Raw genomic sequence first — 18,894 nt, forward strand, 5'->3', positions numbered from 1 at the left:
CCCATTCGCTAATTACTTTCGACACTTAATTGAAAACCTCTCTAAACCTGAACTGTTTTAATTTGACACCACCATCGGAGGTTTTTTTAATTTCACTACACAACTCGCGCAACAAGTTTCCAAATAAGGTCATATGGTACATGAGCTGATAACCGAGATTGACTGAACCAATCAGAGGGATAGAAACGCAACATTTGACATTAAAAAGAAAATTCAATAAAAGAAAATTACCCTCGGTTGCGGTTTTGCCAAGAAGCCAAAATAGGCGAAAAGAACTTCAATGTGAAGGCCAAGCCTCATGTTCCGACACTGTCTTTCTCCTTGAACTGCCTGGTAAGAAAAGAAAGGAATAAACATCGAAAGCTTTACTCAGAGCTTTAAGAATAATCCCTGGACGGCAGAGATGGTACAGTTTCAAAATTAAAGTAGAGGACAAAAGCCCGATTTACTCTATCACAAAAATCTAGCAAGCCACTCTGAAATCTCGGTGCCGTACCTATGTTCGTCGAGTACGGAACGGTAGATTTTTCGTGTGTAGAAGGAATATTACGCACCCGTGCCAGAAATTATAGGGGTGCCACATCTCTGGTGGTGTGCTTCAAATATTGGTACCGTGCCATGATTTTGGAGTGCCGTGCCAATTTTGTGCGTGTGTTAAAGAGGTTAAAAAAGCGAGTCAAACTTATGGTGACCAAGCTAATACTATGGGAAACTACAATCCCGGTCAAAACTGTTGGCACAATTCCCCCCATTACAATGTTGATTTTTCACGGTCTCCGAAATCAAAGATCCGTTCATCGATCACTCGCACGTTTCAACGTTGAAGGGGGGGGGGGGGGGGGAAGGGGGCGCGAAAAGGGCAGTGAAAGAAGAACACGCGTTGTTCATATAACGATGGAAGCATGTACAGTAAATTCTCTACTTTTCGCCCAAAATTTGACAAGTGTCCCGAAGACTTTTGACCCGGATTGTACGTCCTTGGAGCCGGGCGAAAGGACAACTGAAAAAACAGTCCAAGACAGTATATATTCGAACCTAACTATCCACTGAGCAACTACAATCATGGAAAAAAGTGTTGAGACAAATCCCCAAAAGTAACGCTTTCGAACAAACAATAGTATTTTGTTTTTGAATGAAAACACCTTTTTCATCTGTTGTCATCCCCCTCCCCCCAAAACAATGTTGCAAAAGGCTTCGTGGATGTTTATTTGTTTCCAACATTGAAAAAGGGGGGTAGGGGAGGTTACCTTGAATGAGGGGCGAGAGGAGAATTTACACCTAGGGTAAAAAACGTTGTTAATTTTCATGTGTCTCAACAACTTTTGTCCATGATTGTAGAACCCCTGGGGAAATTGGTCGTTGATTTAAGTCCTGATTGGATACTGTCTCCCACTGGTCTGCGGGCTCTGCAAAGACAAGCGCCTACATCTACGGTAAAACCTAATAAGCCATTTCTGAGTTCATGTCTGCCTCTTCAATCTTTGATTGATGAACGGATCTTTCTCTGTTAAAAGCGAGTTTAGGTGCGAAGTTTTTGTGAAGGTAATTAGTTCTATTTTACTTATGAATGAAAACTAAGTTTCATAAGAAAAACTTCACTCTTAGACTCGCTTTGAAGAAGAGGCAGACATGAACTTCGGAAATGGCCCCTTCTACTTAGCCCGTTTTTTTATTTATTTATAAATTTCTTTTCATGTATATAGTATAAATTTAGTCTTACATGAGATCTCGTACTACTTTCTTTCTATCTTCTTTCTTTCCGTAGATGCATAATTTATTTTGGCGTTTTTTCACCAACTTCAAAGACCGCCTTCAGTTATTGCCTATCTGGGGGTTGCGAGAATTATTTTCTTTAAAATTTGACTGTTTACACTGTTTCAATTTGATGAGCATATATCTGTTTGTGCATGAATAAAATGTCATTGTTGTAGCAAGAACATAAGCGCGTGTAGTTTCGTCTTCCGCCCGGGTGAGAGCACTCGCCTCCCACAAAGATGGCCCGGGTTCATTTCCCAGACTTTGCGTCAAAATGCGGGTTGAGTTTGTTGTTTCTCTTCCCTGCTCCGAGAGGTTTTTGTCCTGGTACTCCGGGTTTCCCCTTAGCTCAAAAACCAATATGCCATTTTCTGATTGGATTTCTGAATAGTGCCCCTAATTAGCGCCCAGCGCTAAATACAATAGTCTCCCTCGCAGCCGTTTTTTTGGATGTCACGCAACGTTCCCCCAAAACGTTGCGTGACATCCAAAAGACGGCTGCGAGGGAGACTATAAATACAGTTGACACTCGGAAGTTTATTATTATTCCGCCCAAAGCCCAAAGACAGCGAACGGATTCGGGCTCTTCCCGCTGGAATTTGTCCTCTGTGGTTCAGACTTGACCGTCTTGCGAATCAACAGGCAACTGCATAGTTGCCCTCTCTCGGTAGATTGTGTCTCCACATAAATGACAACACAAGCTAAATGCACCACCGCCTATAGATAAAGTATTCTTACTCCACTTTCCACTGTTTTCTGCGCACTAGAAACGCTACCTCATTTGCAGGTCTCGAGTTAAGAATCTTGACCCAGTCTCCCACACTGTTCACGTCCGAGTTACCAAAGGAGGCAACGTACGTTGGCTGATCTCCCAGTATTGTATTGAACGCAACCTCTTGAATCAACTCGCACTGTGATGCCCTCAAGTCCAGAGGCAAACTGAAAATCATAGACAGTTTATCCTTGAACACCAAGAAGTGAAAAAAAGTAATTTTTTTCGGTAGAATCATAAATAAATATCAAGGTCATAACATAAGAGCATTCTATCAACAAGCGCTGAAAGTAATTTCTTGATTGCTTGTTCTCGACACTGTGACGCACTTGGTGAGTGGCTAAATAAAAAATCTTGCGCCACGTTTTCATCCAATCAAGGGTGACTTAGTTGCACGCGTTTTCGCGCCCTTAGCGCAGGCTGCAAGCATTTGCAACGCGGTATGATTGGCTCATTTCTTTGTCTACATCTGTCGTGATTGGCCAAATTAATTACTTTGATTCTTTTCTGACAGCACTCAAAACCGCTTTGTTGCCTCATCAAGGACTGAAAAAGGATATTAGGCTTATGTACGGAACTTCGCAGTTACCCCTACGTTTATATGGAATTTAAGATCTACGACGGCCACGTATATAGCTTTGCGCTATCATGAGGCTTTCGCAATTATTCCATCTCGTTCACGTCGTACAATGTACCAAGGGTAGTACCCTAAAAGTAAATTGGTGCGAGCGGTTTCAGAGAAAAATTAAGAGTGAAAGGTTTACATTTGCACGCTCGCGTTGTCGCCCAAACTTTCCTCAAATTTGGTGATTTCGCTTAAACTAAACTAACTTCAATTTTCGTTCTCAATTGTACAAAATGTCATGACATTCGCATATACAGGAAGAAGACAACAAAGCGTGGTCTGCATTCAAAATTTTCTCACAGACGCTCAAGGTTTCATGCGTGCAATGCTACAGCTGTATTGAGAGAGAGTGGAGTTGACAATATGAGTATAAAACAAGTAAAAAATGGGTCCTTCCCCACTTATTATCCTGGCTCCAGTTCATCGACGGGTGAACATCGCTTCACTATCCCGTGGATAAATAAAATAGCCTTGAAAGTACTTTGGAGGGTGAGAATCATTCTCGTGGAGATACCCCCATCCACACTTCATTCAACCGAAACCTAGCCTGTTTGACTGTTTATCGCTCAGCATGCAAGATCTTAAGGATTTAAGAAAGAGAGCAAGCCGACCATCATACTTTACCTAATGGTACAGCCAGTACGCATGTCAACTCCGAAGGTTACCGAGGTACGTTCAGAGGAATTACTGCAGGATCCATCCACTGATGGACTGATAATGGTAAGCCAAGTGTTTCGATCACTGCTGAGAAAGATTGCGTCTCTAACAAAAAATGTCAAGGAGCATTCATGAATTACAAGTCCATCTACCATTCAACCTCGTCCTCAGAGCCCGCTTTTTCTTTGGTCAGCACCAAGAACACGGACTCTGGCCACTTCCAAGGCTTGCAAAATGGAATTACAAATGTACTTTCCATGCCCCAAAAATAAATGTTTATCACAACCCAATGCAGTCCAGAGCAACTGAATTTCATGTGCTGGTCAGATCATACAGAAATAATACAAATGATGCATTGAAACCTAACCGAGCGCGAGGGCCGTTCTGGGGAATATTGGCCCGAGGTCGTGGCAGTACGGACCGAGTGTAGCGAGGTCCGTACAAAAACAACCGAGTATCAGTACGGCTCGAGCAAGCTCGGTTAGTAAGTAGTTTATTATATGGCTTTTTAATTACCTTTTGCTTTGTTTTTGCAAGCCCGTAATCGGCCCGTGGGCATTACGGGAGAATAATGCCCTACAATTCAGTCACAATTAACCAATCAGAGCGCGTGTTATATCGGCTACAAACACAAGCCATATAATAATGTACTTTACTCATACTCCTTAAAAATGAAAACAAAGGAAAGAGGAAAATGAAAAACAAAAATTCTTAGTTTGTTTCCGAGTAAAAAGATACTTCTCATCCACTGTGACAAGTCTTCCAGCCACAAGAGGTTCCCCAACAATGTAACCAGGGTTGCCTGATCTCCTGAATGTTACATCTGTTGCACCAGCCTAGTAAGAAACGAGAAACAAGAATATAAGAAAACTCAGGACTTCAGTTTTGTGGTCAAGCTTTACGTATATCTGGTGACTAACCACCGGCTCTACTCGTCATCATCATCATTATCATCATCATATTATCTTTATTTACCTTCAATATCTTGATGTAGCTAGTATCTCCGAGCATTTAGTATGTACCCTCCAAACCATGATACACCACAGAGGACAGACCTCAACACTGAGAACTCCATGCCACCTCTTTGCGAATAGTGTGTGGGTTCTTTGACGTCCCACAGGGTTATGAACATTGAAGGGTTGTGAGGCGGGGCCTACAGCTTATCGTCCAAGCAATAAAGCACTGAACAAGCCTCTTCAAGGTTCAAATCCCTGCTAAGACCAACAAAAGTGGCTGGCGAAACCCGACAATTTTTCCTCTAGAACTTTATAGAAGAATGCTTGCTTTTCTTCTTTTAATTTTGTTTCTTTCTTGGCACTTTTTTGACAATACCTTTGACCCTTTACCTGGACAAAAGGCTGATGCTCGAAATGCAAGTTTTTCAATCTTCCTTCAGTGGTGAGTTTACTTTTATCAATTCAGAATTGATACTACCGTTGGAATTCTGTAATATAATTATGCTAATAACAGACGGTCAATATTTATGCCAGGCAGCCATACACGTACGTAGCAGCAGGTTGGCAGATTTTTATAAACGCTGGAAGTCAACCCTTGGATGTAAATGGAAAAACAGTCAATGGTAGGTGATGTTTACACCTGGGCAATCAGGCCTACCTTTGAGAAACTCACTGACACCTTCTGATTCAGATCCAGTCCTCTTTCTGAAGTCACACTACCCAGCACAAATTCTACCATCACCGCTACAATATCAGTAGAGCTATTAGAGTATTGAACGTTGTATGAAACCTTGAATATGGAGGAAAAACAGAAGAGGGAAAACAATTAATGATTTATGAAAACCAATAATATTATTACTTTACATACTGTAGGTTAAGCAGCACAAAATACATGATGTATTGTATTGCTTCAATAGAGAAAAAAAAAAGCTAAAAAGAAAAGGGAAAACGTGAAGGACTGCATTCACTGACACAGTAAACGTAACTGCTCTTTTACATTTATATTATTCTTGACATCTGGCAAATTAAACCTAACTTTAAAGAAATAAAGAGCGCCAAGATTTTGCACTAATCTATAGGGACTCGGCAGACTGAGAGCAGTCTCTTTATCACAGTAGATCCTACCTAATTTAAGAACAAAAATTAATAACCTCAGATAGACACTGTAAACTGACACATGTTTGATGTTTGATCACATACACGATCATAATAAAAGAAAACTGTAGCCTCAGCTCACCTCCAAAGCAATGTTGTCACACCTATTGTTCTGTGTATCATATGTGGGATTTGGTGGGACAGCAAAGGGGCATGTATTGGGTATTCCTAAGGATGTCTGACATAATAGAGGTTCAGCAACTGTCACATTCAGAAGATCGGAGGAACCCACAGAAGAATTTGAAATATTGGTTGAGCTAGAAGTATTTAGAACTGACAGACTCTGTAGAAATATAAAATTTAAAAAATGAGAATTCTTGAGAGTCAAGATGTTACCAGTAACAGGTATACATTATAAAGAAATAGAAATAGAAATACAAAACTGTGTACTGTTCAGTGATGACTGGTAATAGGCTAGCTAGGATGGAATTAATTTATACATTTTTATTAAGGCTTCTGATAGAGTGCATCTGAAAACAAAAAGTTATGCCGAAATTTGTGTCACAGTATGATAAATTGGTCATATGGAAAATGTGCTTGATTGTGAGCTGTAATTTCAACAATAATAATTATTTATAAAACTAATAATTGGGCCTATCCATCATATTAACATGATAATATGATGTTAATATGTTATGTTAATATGATATGTTAATATGATATTAATATGATGTGATCAACAACAACATCATTGCAGCTTGAACAGAATGAGGGGCAGTTGCCAACACAGAAACCACATGGATAATGGTTGGCAAATTCTTTTGCTTTTAATATTAATTATTATTAACCATCAAGTGAGGATCCTTCTTTGCATTTTTGATAAAAAAACTAATTTTTCTGAAGGTCTTCAAAACCACTTAACAAAGCATGCTGTTTTCCCACATCAAACACAGATTCATATCAATATTACTTTATTTCCTTTTTGTCCACTAGATACATGTAAGAACAACACAAGTGTCAAGGCTCAGTGCCAAAAGAGGAGTGGAACCCCTTAGGGGTTAGACATTGCTCACCAACTGATCTTGTGAATGAAATGACAATGGTTTTGTGGATGCTTTCGAAAATGTATTTATTAAATAGTCATCTTCCTTTAGTACAAATGTATGGTAAACAACTGTTTTTCCAAAAATTTTATGCACATACATGTACAGTGTACACATATGTGATTATGCAGAGGACACAAATTTTGGAGAATTACAATGTACATGCATCCACATCAACGCTATCTGTCAGCTGCCAAGTTATTGAAAAAAAGGCTGTAAAAGTTGACTCCATTCTAGAATCATGAGTAATATTATAAATTCTCTGTTAAAAAACAAGGCAGAAACTCCAAACAAGCCTACATGTACAAATGTACTCCCAGTTGAGAACATTCCTTAAACACCCTCGTTCACCCTATAGGCATTGCATGCTGAGGAACAATTTTCATAATTAATATATGAAAATTCCGCCAAAGCTGAAATTCATCCAATCAGATCGCTTTGATAAGCAAGGTGAATTTCCATAACAAAAACAAACGGGTGAAAAGCCTGTTGGTTGAGGGTGGGCCTTCAAAGAAAGCAACTACCAAACTTGCATTGAAATACCATATTGCAATAACACAATTCACATGACTTAAATACAGCTGTATCATCATAAAGACCACTGAAAGATTAAGTTAACTTTAATGTAACCATCTTAGTTTGTGCTCCGAAATAACATGCATAGACCAATTTTATATGAACTTACTGAGCTTGAAAAGACCTTTGCCACTTTAAACCCTTGATAATAACTCTTGGCATTTAAAACAGGTGAGGTCTCACACTCTGATGCAAGTTCTGTAATAGTCCTTGTACATTCTGTACTCTCATCTTCACGATAGCCTGGAATATAACATGTCAAAGATGAAATATACTGAACAAACACAGGGTTGTCAAAGTATACAGTACATGTTCTCAGTTCCTGTACAGCTGTACGTTAAAGGTGTGCTCATTTTAAAACAAGTACAGATACCTGCAGGATTGTTGTCATCGCATTCATTCCCAAACAAGGGCTTTGGCAAAGACAGAAATCCTCGTGCACCACTGTCAAAAATCAATAACACTGGATCCCCAACCTTGAAGTGTTCAAATTAATCAAATAAGAGAAAGGAAGGACGTGATAATACATGTAATAATAATAATAATAATAATAATAATAATAATAATAATAATAATAGTGTCAACTGTATCTAGAGCTGTGGCACTAATTAGCGACACAGTACAAATATCAGATCATATCAACTCATATGAAATTGTAGGTTGATTTTCAGGAGAGGGGAAAACCAGAGTACCCAGAGAAAAACCTCTCAGAGCAGGTTAGAGAACCAACAAACTTTAAAACCACTTGTGATGCCAAGTGAGGGAGTGGGAGGCGAGTGTTCCCACCTTATGGCACACCCCCAAAACATGCAATCAAACCTTCAGCAGGTATGTTACAATGTACATTACTGTATAATTATATAAAAAGCTGCAGAGTCAGTTGCAAAATCTTGAGAGACTCTTATGCTGCATAGCAGGCTGTTTCATTAGTTTTGTGGGGGACATGTGAGGGAGGTGGTAAAATGGGAAATCTCTTAGACAAACATGCCAATTCTCACATCCTCCACAACTTGTGTTTAAGAGAACACTACTTGTCAATTACTTTATACGATGAGACAGAGGAGGATGCTTGGTCCACTTTTTCATCTACGTAATCATATACCACTGATGCTGCCTGACTTTTTAAGTTTGAGAATTCTTCTTCTGTACTGGCAGTTTGAACATCATTGTAAAAGTTTCGTGATTCATCTGAAATAGGATAAGTAATATTATTACCCTCATAATTAAGTAAAGTACGATTGACAGTGTGAGTGTAGTCCTGAGAAGGACTGTTTGATATGACACTGACTGATGTTTTGAAAACCTGGGTGAAAGTCATCTTCAGAGTCAAGTGATTTGTGTAACGTCAGTAGATACTATAAGAACTCCAGTCGTCATTGTCAGTCAGTCAGTCATTGGTCAACTTATTTGTGATGTTATTGGTCGACTGTCAGTTGAGCTTAGATGTAATCGACTGTCAGCTTCAGGAGCTTAGAGGTAATTGACTGGGAAGACTAAACAGCGACTAAACAGCGATTGGTGCCTTTTGATCCGTCTACAGGTCTAAGGTCTGTATGAATTTTGTGTATCATTTTGTGTTGTTTGTCTGTTGATGTCGTCGATGAGTTGTTTGTAGGGTGCGGGAAGTTGTAGGTATCGGTTTATTGGTGTCTGTTCTAAGTTAGTAAACCAGCTTTCCAGTACGATCTGTTGGTGGTAGTTAGTGCTGTAGGTAACATATGTATTAAATCCAATATTGTGTGTCTGTGATCATGAATCAACTTCCTCATACAGCTTGACTAAAGGAAAAGTGGGTTCTAGTCCATTCAGTGAAATTAAGTCCTATTTGACCTGGTTAATCTTTAGATGGGAGGCCGTCAAGGTATAAACGGTGCACCTTAGAGAGTCAGGCTCATAGAGGTCATCATCTGCACCTCTCTCTCACCGTTGTAGGCTGAGGTTTAGTCTATCCCAACCTGACTAGTGGTCAACTCCCAGGTGATAGCACCTGGAAAACTGAGTTGTCTGGTGAGGTTGTGGTTGTCCATTACTTGGTTGATGAAAATCGCTAAAAGCTCATGAAGGTGACTGCCATTAGAAATTCTTTGTGTTATAATGTGTATGGGTAACACGAAGAGCAATAGGGAAGCCATTGCACATCCTTTACAGACTGAACCCCCACAGATATTGTATCTAGGGGAGCAGGTTTGGCACTGTGGTGATAATATAATAATAATAATAATAATAATAATAATAATAATAATAATAATCATAATAATCATCATCATCATCATCATCATAAGAAACTGTAGCAAACACTGCTAAAGAGTGCTCAATACACGTTGTTTGAGTAGAGCGGTGTATAGAATTAAATGACTAAATTTAGTCATTTAATTCTAACAATAATAATAATAATAATAATAATAATAATAATAATAATAATAATAATAATAATAGAGAAGAAGTTTGAGGAAGAGGTAAAGCAACAACCCTGGGTAGGACAGTACATTGCTAACAATGGCAAGACAAAGACTTGGATAAGGAAAGTTGTAACATCAGTAAGATATGGAGGGGCATCCAAGGATGTTGTCTATAGTATATACAGTAGTATCCTACAACAGTTGCTAACAACAAAGGTATATCGTACATGTAGAAAGAGATTTAAAAGACGGAGAAAGAGATCTGATATGTCGACTATGTCACCAGAAGGAAGAGACAGTACCACACTTGTTATGTAGCTGCTCTGCCATTGCTCAGTCTCTGTACAAGGCAAGACACGGCCAGTTTATCATCAGATGCTATCATTGTATGGTTTCATCATAGACCAAGATTCGATGCTGTGGTACAAGCAGCCGCTACGAAAAAACTCTGTGGTGACTCCTTCCATAATGACACAATATTACTGGCTCGTGACATTGTAAGTACAGCAAAGAATGCAGCTCAACAAAGTCCAACCAAAAGCATACTAGTTGTATGGCTGCACTTCTGGCTGCAACTATAAGGTCCATGTATGACCTTGGAGTACAGCTTTCAGCCAGCTGGAATCAGCTAAGAGTGCAACTTTCACTTCTGTGGTGCAGAATCAAATTCATGAAAATTATAAAATAATCACATGAAACCAAATCACATTAAATCAAAATAATTGCTAGTTTTTGGTGAGAGAAGAAAACCAGAGCACATACTGTAGTAAAAAACATCTCGGACCAGAGTACAGCCAACCAAGTAATCAATCCTCACAATCATTGAACCCGGACGACAGTGGTGAAAGTGCTCTCACCACAGTGCTAAACCTACCCCCTGCTGTAGATACAATATTTGTTCACGAGGGATTTGTAAAGAATTATTCTCCAAGGAGAGACTCACTTAGGGGTGTAATTTTCAGATTTGGTCTCACTTAGGGTGTTCTGGGCAAAACGCCATCATGCAGTGCATATACGTAGCTGTGAAGGTCTCGTTTAGGGTTTCACATGAAGAAATATAAAAATATCTATTTAACATGTTTTAAATATGATTGTTCTCTTTAAGGGATTAAAATAGCCTGGGCAAAGCCCAGGCTGGTATCCTTTAGGGGTTTCATTCAAAATTACAATGTATACCCACGAGCATCGCTGCCCCTTCATATGCGAAGTCCCCCCCCCCCCCCTTGGAATTATTATTTTATAATGGCTAGCCTATGCTCTTCGTGATGCCCATACATACAGTCATGTACCTTCTGATCATATTTTAATTAAGGTGGCTCAAACCAGTTTCAACACTTTCAAGAGATCTTGTTATTAAAAGGATTGACACTACAACACTTTATCACGTAACAGCAATGTTAAAGTACCGCGTGAAACACCAATTATTGCTGAACAAAATGCAGTCTTGTTTGTGGCATAACAAGTTACCATGGCAACAGGAAAGCCTTGCAAAAACATTCTATATTTTGGCTTGAGTTGCCTATATCTGAAAAACGAACTCGGTGACCCTAATTTTTTATTGCACAAAAGTGATCAGCAGGCCAAGATAAAACTCTCTGTAAATTTTAAAGAAATTCTGTGGAGCGGATCCAGAGCTTCCTTAAATTTTCAATTATTTAAGGTGGCTCTGAATCCGCTCCACAGATTTTTTTTAATCTTTGCAGAAAGTTTTATTTTGGCATGCTGCTTATATTTCAAAAATAAAAATGGGGGTCACTGGCTTAGTTTTTGAGATATGAGCAGCTAAAGTCAAAATATGGGGTGTTTTTGCAAGGCTCTCCTGTTGCCATGGTAACCTTTTATGACACAAAAATGACCGAATCTTTTTCAGCAATAATTGGTGTGTTATATGGTACCAAAACATTGCTGTTAAGTGATAATTAAAAGTGTTGTAGCATCAATCCTTCTAATAAGAATGTTTCTTCAAGTGTTGAAACTGGTTTGAGCCACCTTAAGTCACCCATTGAAACTTAAATCCAGACAAAGTTCCTTCATGCTTACAGTTATCTCTGATTATGCAAAATAGTCCTGTTCCAGTGGTCTCTGTTCTGAATTGAGTGTCCCGTCTGTACGCAAAGAGCAGTGCGCTAGACACACAGACACGGTCATCGCGGCTGCAAGAGATGTCAATGTGTATAAATCATTAAACAATGCCTTCTGTTTCAAGAAAACATTAAAAAATCTCTTGCTCATGCTGTCTTTAAATGCACACATAATAACACACACACAAGAAATGTCTGTCATACCAAAATAACACAAGTAGGCACAAATAATTATGTTCATTCCATGTTCTGGATAAAAAATTACCCCTAAAGTTACTGTCCCAAATAATTTCAAAAAGAGATCGTTTATTTTTAATTACTGGCTTCAAAGATTTGGAGCTTTACATTGCTGAGAGTACATGTAAGAACATGACATACTGTCAGTGTAGACCAGTTGAGATGCATAGCAGACATTTTTGTCAATCAGGATTAATCTATTTGTTACAGAGTACTTTTATTTACTAATTATACAACAGATTATTACAGGGTGTAGTTTACTACAGTGTAGATCTAAGGGACACTGTAATCTACCTGTCCATACTTTAAAAGCTTTCAGTTCCAGATATGTATGTGGACAATCAAGCCAGATTGTTGCTTGGCTTTAATTTCCAAGTGTCCAAGCCTTTGGAAATTAATGAAAATTTAATAAAACAATAATTTATTATTATTCCATTCGCGCTTGTTGGATATGAGAATGGTAATAGCCAACTCTGCACTACATGCTTTGTTGGCTATTCACCATCTCACATCCAACGTGTGCTCATCGAATAACAATTATTGTTTATTATTAGTAGTAAATTCAATGGATTCCACTGGCAGCCTCAATATACTTTTTCCCCAATTAGAAATCATGATTTAGGTATTATTATTTTACGATATTTTTAATTATCCCCAAAATGGCTCGTGGAGGTACTACAAGGTAAAATTATATTTGACAAGACATGAAAACTGAAGGTCGAGTAAAATCCATACTTTAAGTCTTCATCTTTGCATTCTGTGAAGGCCTCCTGGTCTTTAGCAGAACAATCAACATCACAGCAGCAGTTCACATCACACCCATTTCCAGTAAGATCACAGGTGCACCCTTCAACTTAAAATTCAGAACAATGAAAGTCACAATAGTCTGACCTTGATAGTCCCTTTCATTGTTAACTTAAGGACGGTTCCATGTACTAATTCAAAGATATTTTTGCCTCGGTTTATGATTATGGAGGAAATGTAATACAATAATACAATACATACTTAATTGACCGCTCCCCATAGGGGCTTTTCAGGGCCAATGAAACACAATGAAACGACGGAACAGAACAACAACAACTATTAAGAATCCCAACTGGCCGGAGGCAAACCAGTTGGCTATTTACAAGTGCAGCTGGGAAGTTGAACCAGGGACTACCAGGATCAAATTCACCCAACGGTGAGAGCTGGTCTTGAACCCGGGATCTCCGGATCTCAAGGCAAGCGCCCTAACCACTGGGCCACACTGCCTCCTACATCTTTATAATGTGCATCTTTATAACAAGTGTTTTTGAAATCCAGAAAGAAAATTGGGGGTACCTTCGCATTTTTCAAAGATAATTGATGAATAATAGTTGTAAAAATTAAGTTTAAAATACAAAGCACTGTATGCCGTTCTTTCACAAATTGAAGCTTCGTTATCTCTCAAAAATGCATGGTTACCTCCAATTTTCTTTTTGGATACCAAGAGTAATTTTAAACCACGCAAAAATATCATTGTATTAGTAAGCATCACCAATAGGAAACCGAAGTATCTCGAGATGCGCAGAACATGTGCACAATCAAAACAGTAGGTACCGTCTTTAAGGCTGGTTTACATAATCCATGTACAGTAATAATACAGTACCGCTCAAATACAGTTACCACCTCGCGTCGCGTTTCCTGCGTGACACGATTCACGTCACGCACGATGCGATTCGCGTAGCGCAAGAATAATCGAAGCGTAAATTTCTGGTATGTACTAGGAACTAATGTGTTAAGCGAAATCAATCAGTTTTGAGTATAAATTATCTCTCTGCAGTTGCGTGAGTAAGCGAAGACGATTATTACTATTATTATTGTTATTGCACGACACAAGCATTAGAAAGGCACAAGCAACATAAGCAGTGTCGTTTGTACCACCAACGGCTTCCAGCAGTCAAAATGCTGCTGGGTTTGTGCATGCTGCCTGCTCCTTTGCTTGCGTAGCATGCAATTCAGCCCTTAGCCCTGTTTCAAACGTTGAACTTTACATGTGCCAAATCTAATGCAAATGAGAAAAATCTATTGTTTTCACTCATTTGCATTAGATTCAGCACATCTAAAGTTCGACGTTTAAAACGGGCCTTAAGGACTCTAATTTCAATCCATGCCGGGACTTTCATTTTCAACTGATTATTATGACAACAGATGAGAGTCAGTTCCTCTACTCAAACCAGCTGCCAATTGACCTTCTGAGCGCTAGCTTTCACGTGTAGTGTCACGTGACTTTTCATGTAAACAAACCTCGAAAGTTCGGACATTCGAGAAGATCGGTCATCTAACACATAGTGAGATGGCGTGGCGAGAAGATATGAAATGTTAGTTTGTTTTTGCGTTGGACAAGGAAATGATGCAACAAAGACACTAGTCACTTCGATGATTAGCATTTGATGTGGGACACGGTAGTTTTACACTCCTACTTCCGTCTTCGACAGGATTTACGGGGGTGAGTCAGGTTTTGAACATCTTCGATCCCTAGACGGACGGAAACGAGATGTATTCCTTACATTTTGTTATTACGAATACCTTCATGTATTTTGATTGTCATATATTTGTGCACTTCCAGGTCAGTAATAAAACCGAATGAATGTGATTTGAGTGTCTGTAAATCGAGCCTCCTCTATCAGTGAGCCTTTAATTCGAGAACGCTGAATCAGTCCATCTTCCAGGGTCAGCATGCCTAAGAAGATGCCTATTAAAGAAGGACTTCCACACAATGAATATCGCAGAACTTAAAAAATATTTGCAGGAGCGTGGAGTTTCAGTGAGCCCGTTTAGAAGTCTTCGCTGATAGAAATCGCCGCTGCAGTTGAAGCAATGGCGCTTTACTTTAATCAAGGTAATTGCACCTAGCGCAACGAATGCTAATCCGGCAATGAATGCTATCAGTAGAACAAAAAACCGACGATGCAGACAATTTATTTATCCCAATCAAAAGCTCAAGAACTGCACTTCTGCCCCAATCCATTTTCCATGCAATCAAGATCATGAACAATTTCATCTCCTCGACGCCATTCGGCTTGCACGATATTTCAGTTTAACCATTAATGTACCACTCCACCGAATGTACTGAATACCACAAGCAGGTACTCGCTGCTTACAAGTCCTTCGATGATTGTCGCTTATTTACTGACGGTTTTACACGTTGATTCTTTGCAGAAAGTGGAGTGTGTCCAAGTATATGAGAGTGTAGCTAAAGTGAAGCCCTTCATGAAAAGCATTTGTTGATCGAGGAAGGAAAAACACCCTTCCAAAAAGAAGTTAAACACACATACTCATGTAGATCAGAGTCCCTTCACCCGAAGGCACTAATCTGGCAGATGAGGAGAGGTAGCTGAAAATTTTTACCACAAAAATGTTCCAATTATCAACTAGAAGTCCTGTTATCTTGCCCTTATTAGAAAAACTTCATTTCACTACAGAACTTGCAGACAGGTCTAGTTGATGAACCGCTAAATCAAATGAAAACAAGCTTGTAAGTGGTATTAATGAATTAAGAATAAATTACAAGAGCTTCTAAGACTGATGCAAACATTTCAATGGAAGAAGTTTTGGGAGTTGTTGTCTTTCAGTGATAAAGAAATTAACTACAGTACGTTGAGAGCACCACGACAAATCAATGGCAATGTTTCAAAGAGCAAGAGAGTCTTTTCAAAAAAATTTGATAGTGCTGAAAATGTCACAAAGTTGGTACAACCCATTCTCTATTTTCAAATGTCCCATAATACACTTTGTTTGCCCCCCAAAATTTTGCATAAACTACTGTTTTCAAATGCTCTTGGAAATATGTAATGTCCCCAAGGGCCTTTGAAAACAATTATAGTTTATGCAAAATTTGGGGGGCAAACAAAATGTCTCATGAGGCATTCGAAAATAGAGAATAGCATAAGTGCAAACATCCCTACATGATTGTAAACAAAGAGTGGAACCCTAAAATGCCAGAGAATGGGACTATTTCATGAAGTCAGGGCAATGCATGCAAGCAGGTTGTGAGCCATTATACCCACCACAAACTGGATTTGATCTCAAAGGGCTTTTTGATTACGAAGTCAAAGCCATTCCTTGGAGCAATAATATTCTGAAATACCAGTGTTCTAAAGGTTATCCAAACACTGCTGCTAAATATGTGTTACTGGAAAAAGAGATATCGGTTTGTGGCAACAAAAATAGTGATGGTTTTGCATTGAAAGCAACTTTTAAGTACTACTTTAAGTTCAGCTTGAAATGCTTGTAAGTGGGCTAAAACGTTGTCAATTTGTTGTGTGGACTAAACAAGGAATCTTCTCTAGCCCTGTTGAGGTGACCGATGACTCTAGCTTCATGTCTAATGTGTGTGCCAAACTAGAGAAGAGTCCTTCCCTTTCTCCCCTTTTAATAATAATAATAATAATAATAATAATAATAATAATAGTAATAGTAATAGTAATAGTAATAGTAATAATAATAATAATAATAATAATAATAATAATAGAAGTTCAAAATAGTACTTGAAATGAATATTTCATGCTTTCATGCTAACAATGAGTATTGAAAAATTGTGGGAAACAACAGATGCATGACCTAATACAATGAGTTTAAACTCTTCATGAATTACGACTGGTAATTTGACAATGTTTTTTAGAATGGTTCGCCAAAAATCAGTAGCAAATTTCTTTTGAGGGAAATCTCCCTAACAGTTCTGTGGATATGTGTCATTCCAATTAACAGAAGGTCACAAATACTGTTCCATGTAATAAAAATAAAACCTCTCCACCTTTCCTCAACTTCGATAAAGAAACCTTTTCAGTTTGCATTCGCTCAACGCTGCATTGATCTCATGGTCAATGGTATGCACGATATATAATTAGAGCTCAACAAAAAGTGTAGACTACTATACAACTAGTAGTGTATAGTAGTGTAACACACAAACGAGTCACTGCGATGGTCATGCCATTATCGGCGTTTTCCGTTTTCCGTTTTCCGCCTCTCGATTGCCATAACTTCGGCCGGAAAATGCAAAACAACTCGATCAGATCATCATTCAAGTTTCTTACGTATGATTTTGGGAATCGGGAATCGTTTTAACGTGTAACAGAAGAACGCCTTTTAGTCGAGAGCATTCTGCAACTCGCAATAAACAGTGGAAATGACTACTGTCTCTGATGCAGCTAATAAGTCACTTTTATTCGGTTTTATTACCGACCTTAAAGTGAATATATATATGACAATTTTCATACACAAAGGTAAATTCGTAAATAAATATGGCGAGGAAGGAATTTCGTTTCCGTCCGCCCAGCGATCGAAGATGGAACAACCGGACTCACCCGCGTCAATCCTGTCGAAATACGAGTGTAAAACTATCGTGTTCTACACCAAATGCTAACCATCCAAGTGACTAGTGTCTCTGTTGGATCATTTCTAAGTCCAACGCAAAAAGAAACTAACATTTCAATCCGCTCGCCACACCATCTCACTGTGTGTTATATGTCCGATCTTCTCGAATGTCCGAACTTTCGAGTTTGTTTACATGAAAAGTCACGTGACACTACACGTGAAAGCTAGCGCTCAGAAGGTCAATTTGAAACCCCTGAGTGAGCGAGCTCGAGTCTGGTGCTATAAAAAGAACTGCGCAATCGATGAATTATTGATCGTCTAACATTCTGACAGTAGACCCAGAACCCCACTCAGTCCCCTGTGTAAAGAGTAAAGGCAAACCAATTTTCCTTATTTTTGGCCTTTCAGGGCTGAGAGCCTCGGAAATGGAAGTGTAGGTGGAGTGCAACCAATCTTGAGAGACACAGATAATGCAGCAATGTACATTGTACAGTTGCTGGTGGATGAACAGAAGATCCTCAGCTAATCAGAGATCTTTTGTTTTTGTCCACCAACATGGTGGCACTGACATAACATGAAAAAACAAAACGCCCATTACACGTTAATTACAAGAGCTCTTTAATTCTGCAACAATACTTTCATAAATATTGCCCTCTTTTACTTACATTATTTTGTGTTTATATTAATTAAACCTACTGCCCTCATTTGGAAACGAAAATTCCTTTGAAATTTGCTAATCGTAGGGAGGTTAGAAGGGCTTTGGCCGCCATTATGAAAGAGGTCTATTAATTAGCTTCGGGTTTGTACATTGATGACGTCAATACAGGTTTGGTAAACAATAATATTGTGAATGTTATGCTTTTACACTCAGAGGGTCACTTCAGGTCACACGTGAGATATCTCACGAAAACGGAATAAGGGCAGACAACAACGTCACATCGCTAAAGGTTGTTCAAAATGAAGACGTGCAGTTTTGTAGAACGCCGAAAACCGAATACCAAACGCCCAACGTTATCGGAATTTGACAGTAATAACTGTACGCATACACAACAATAACTGAAAGCTAACCATTTTCATTTGCCCTCTCCCCAGGGCACGTGCAGTAGTCAAGACGTGTGCAAAAACCATCTTAAAACTAATTTAGCTCTAAACTAAGACCTTACCTGAGGACGAGGAGGGAGAAAATAGTGTTCCATTGCTCTGTGCTAACGTTGAGACTAGAAATGAAGGCAATAATGAACAAACGGTGAACAAACCCAAGACTGCCGCCATCTTGGAACATGGTTTTCTTCCCATAACCCTCT

General features: G+C 38.9%; 1 protein-coding gene across 1 annotated transcript in view; it reads right to left on the reverse strand.

Annotated features, from left to right (window-relative positions):
* LOC138003885 (tectonic-3-like) overlaps window positions 1-18,886 on the reverse strand; it is a 23,513-nt gene extending 4,627 nt beyond the window's left edge. Inside the window, exons 1-12 of the mRNA XM_068850187.1 lie at window positions 18,754-18,886; window positions 12,992-13,109; window positions 11,979-12,091; window positions 8,582-8,727; window positions 7,913-8,015; window positions 7,649-7,782; window positions 6,003-6,203; window positions 5,424-5,555; window positions 4,548-4,645; window positions 3,777-3,914; window positions 2,532-2,694; window positions 232-330 (exon numbers count right to left, since the gene is read on the reverse strand). Of these exons, the coding sequence (XP_068706288.1) occupies window positions 232-330; window positions 2,532-2,694; window positions 3,777-3,914; window positions 4,548-4,645; window positions 5,424-5,555; window positions 6,003-6,203; window positions 7,649-7,782; window positions 7,913-8,015; window positions 8,582-8,727; window positions 11,979-12,091; window positions 12,992-13,109; window positions 18,754-18,886 (1,578 nt within the window). The remainder of the gene's footprint in view (window positions 1-231; window positions 331-2,531; window positions 2,695-3,776; window positions 3,915-4,547; window positions 4,646-5,423; window positions 5,556-6,002; window positions 6,204-7,648; window positions 7,783-7,912; window positions 8,016-8,581; window positions 8,728-11,978; window positions 12,092-12,991; window positions 13,110-18,753) is intronic.
* Between the last annotated feature and the right edge of the window lie 8 nt (window positions 18,887-18,894).

This window comes from Montipora foliosa, chromosome 1, assembly GCF_036669935.1.
Source record: "Montipora foliosa isolate CH-2021 chromosome 1, ASM3666993v2, whole genome shotgun sequence".
NCBI lineage: Eukaryota > Metazoa > Cnidaria > Anthozoa > Scleractinia > Acroporidae > Montipora > Montipora foliosa.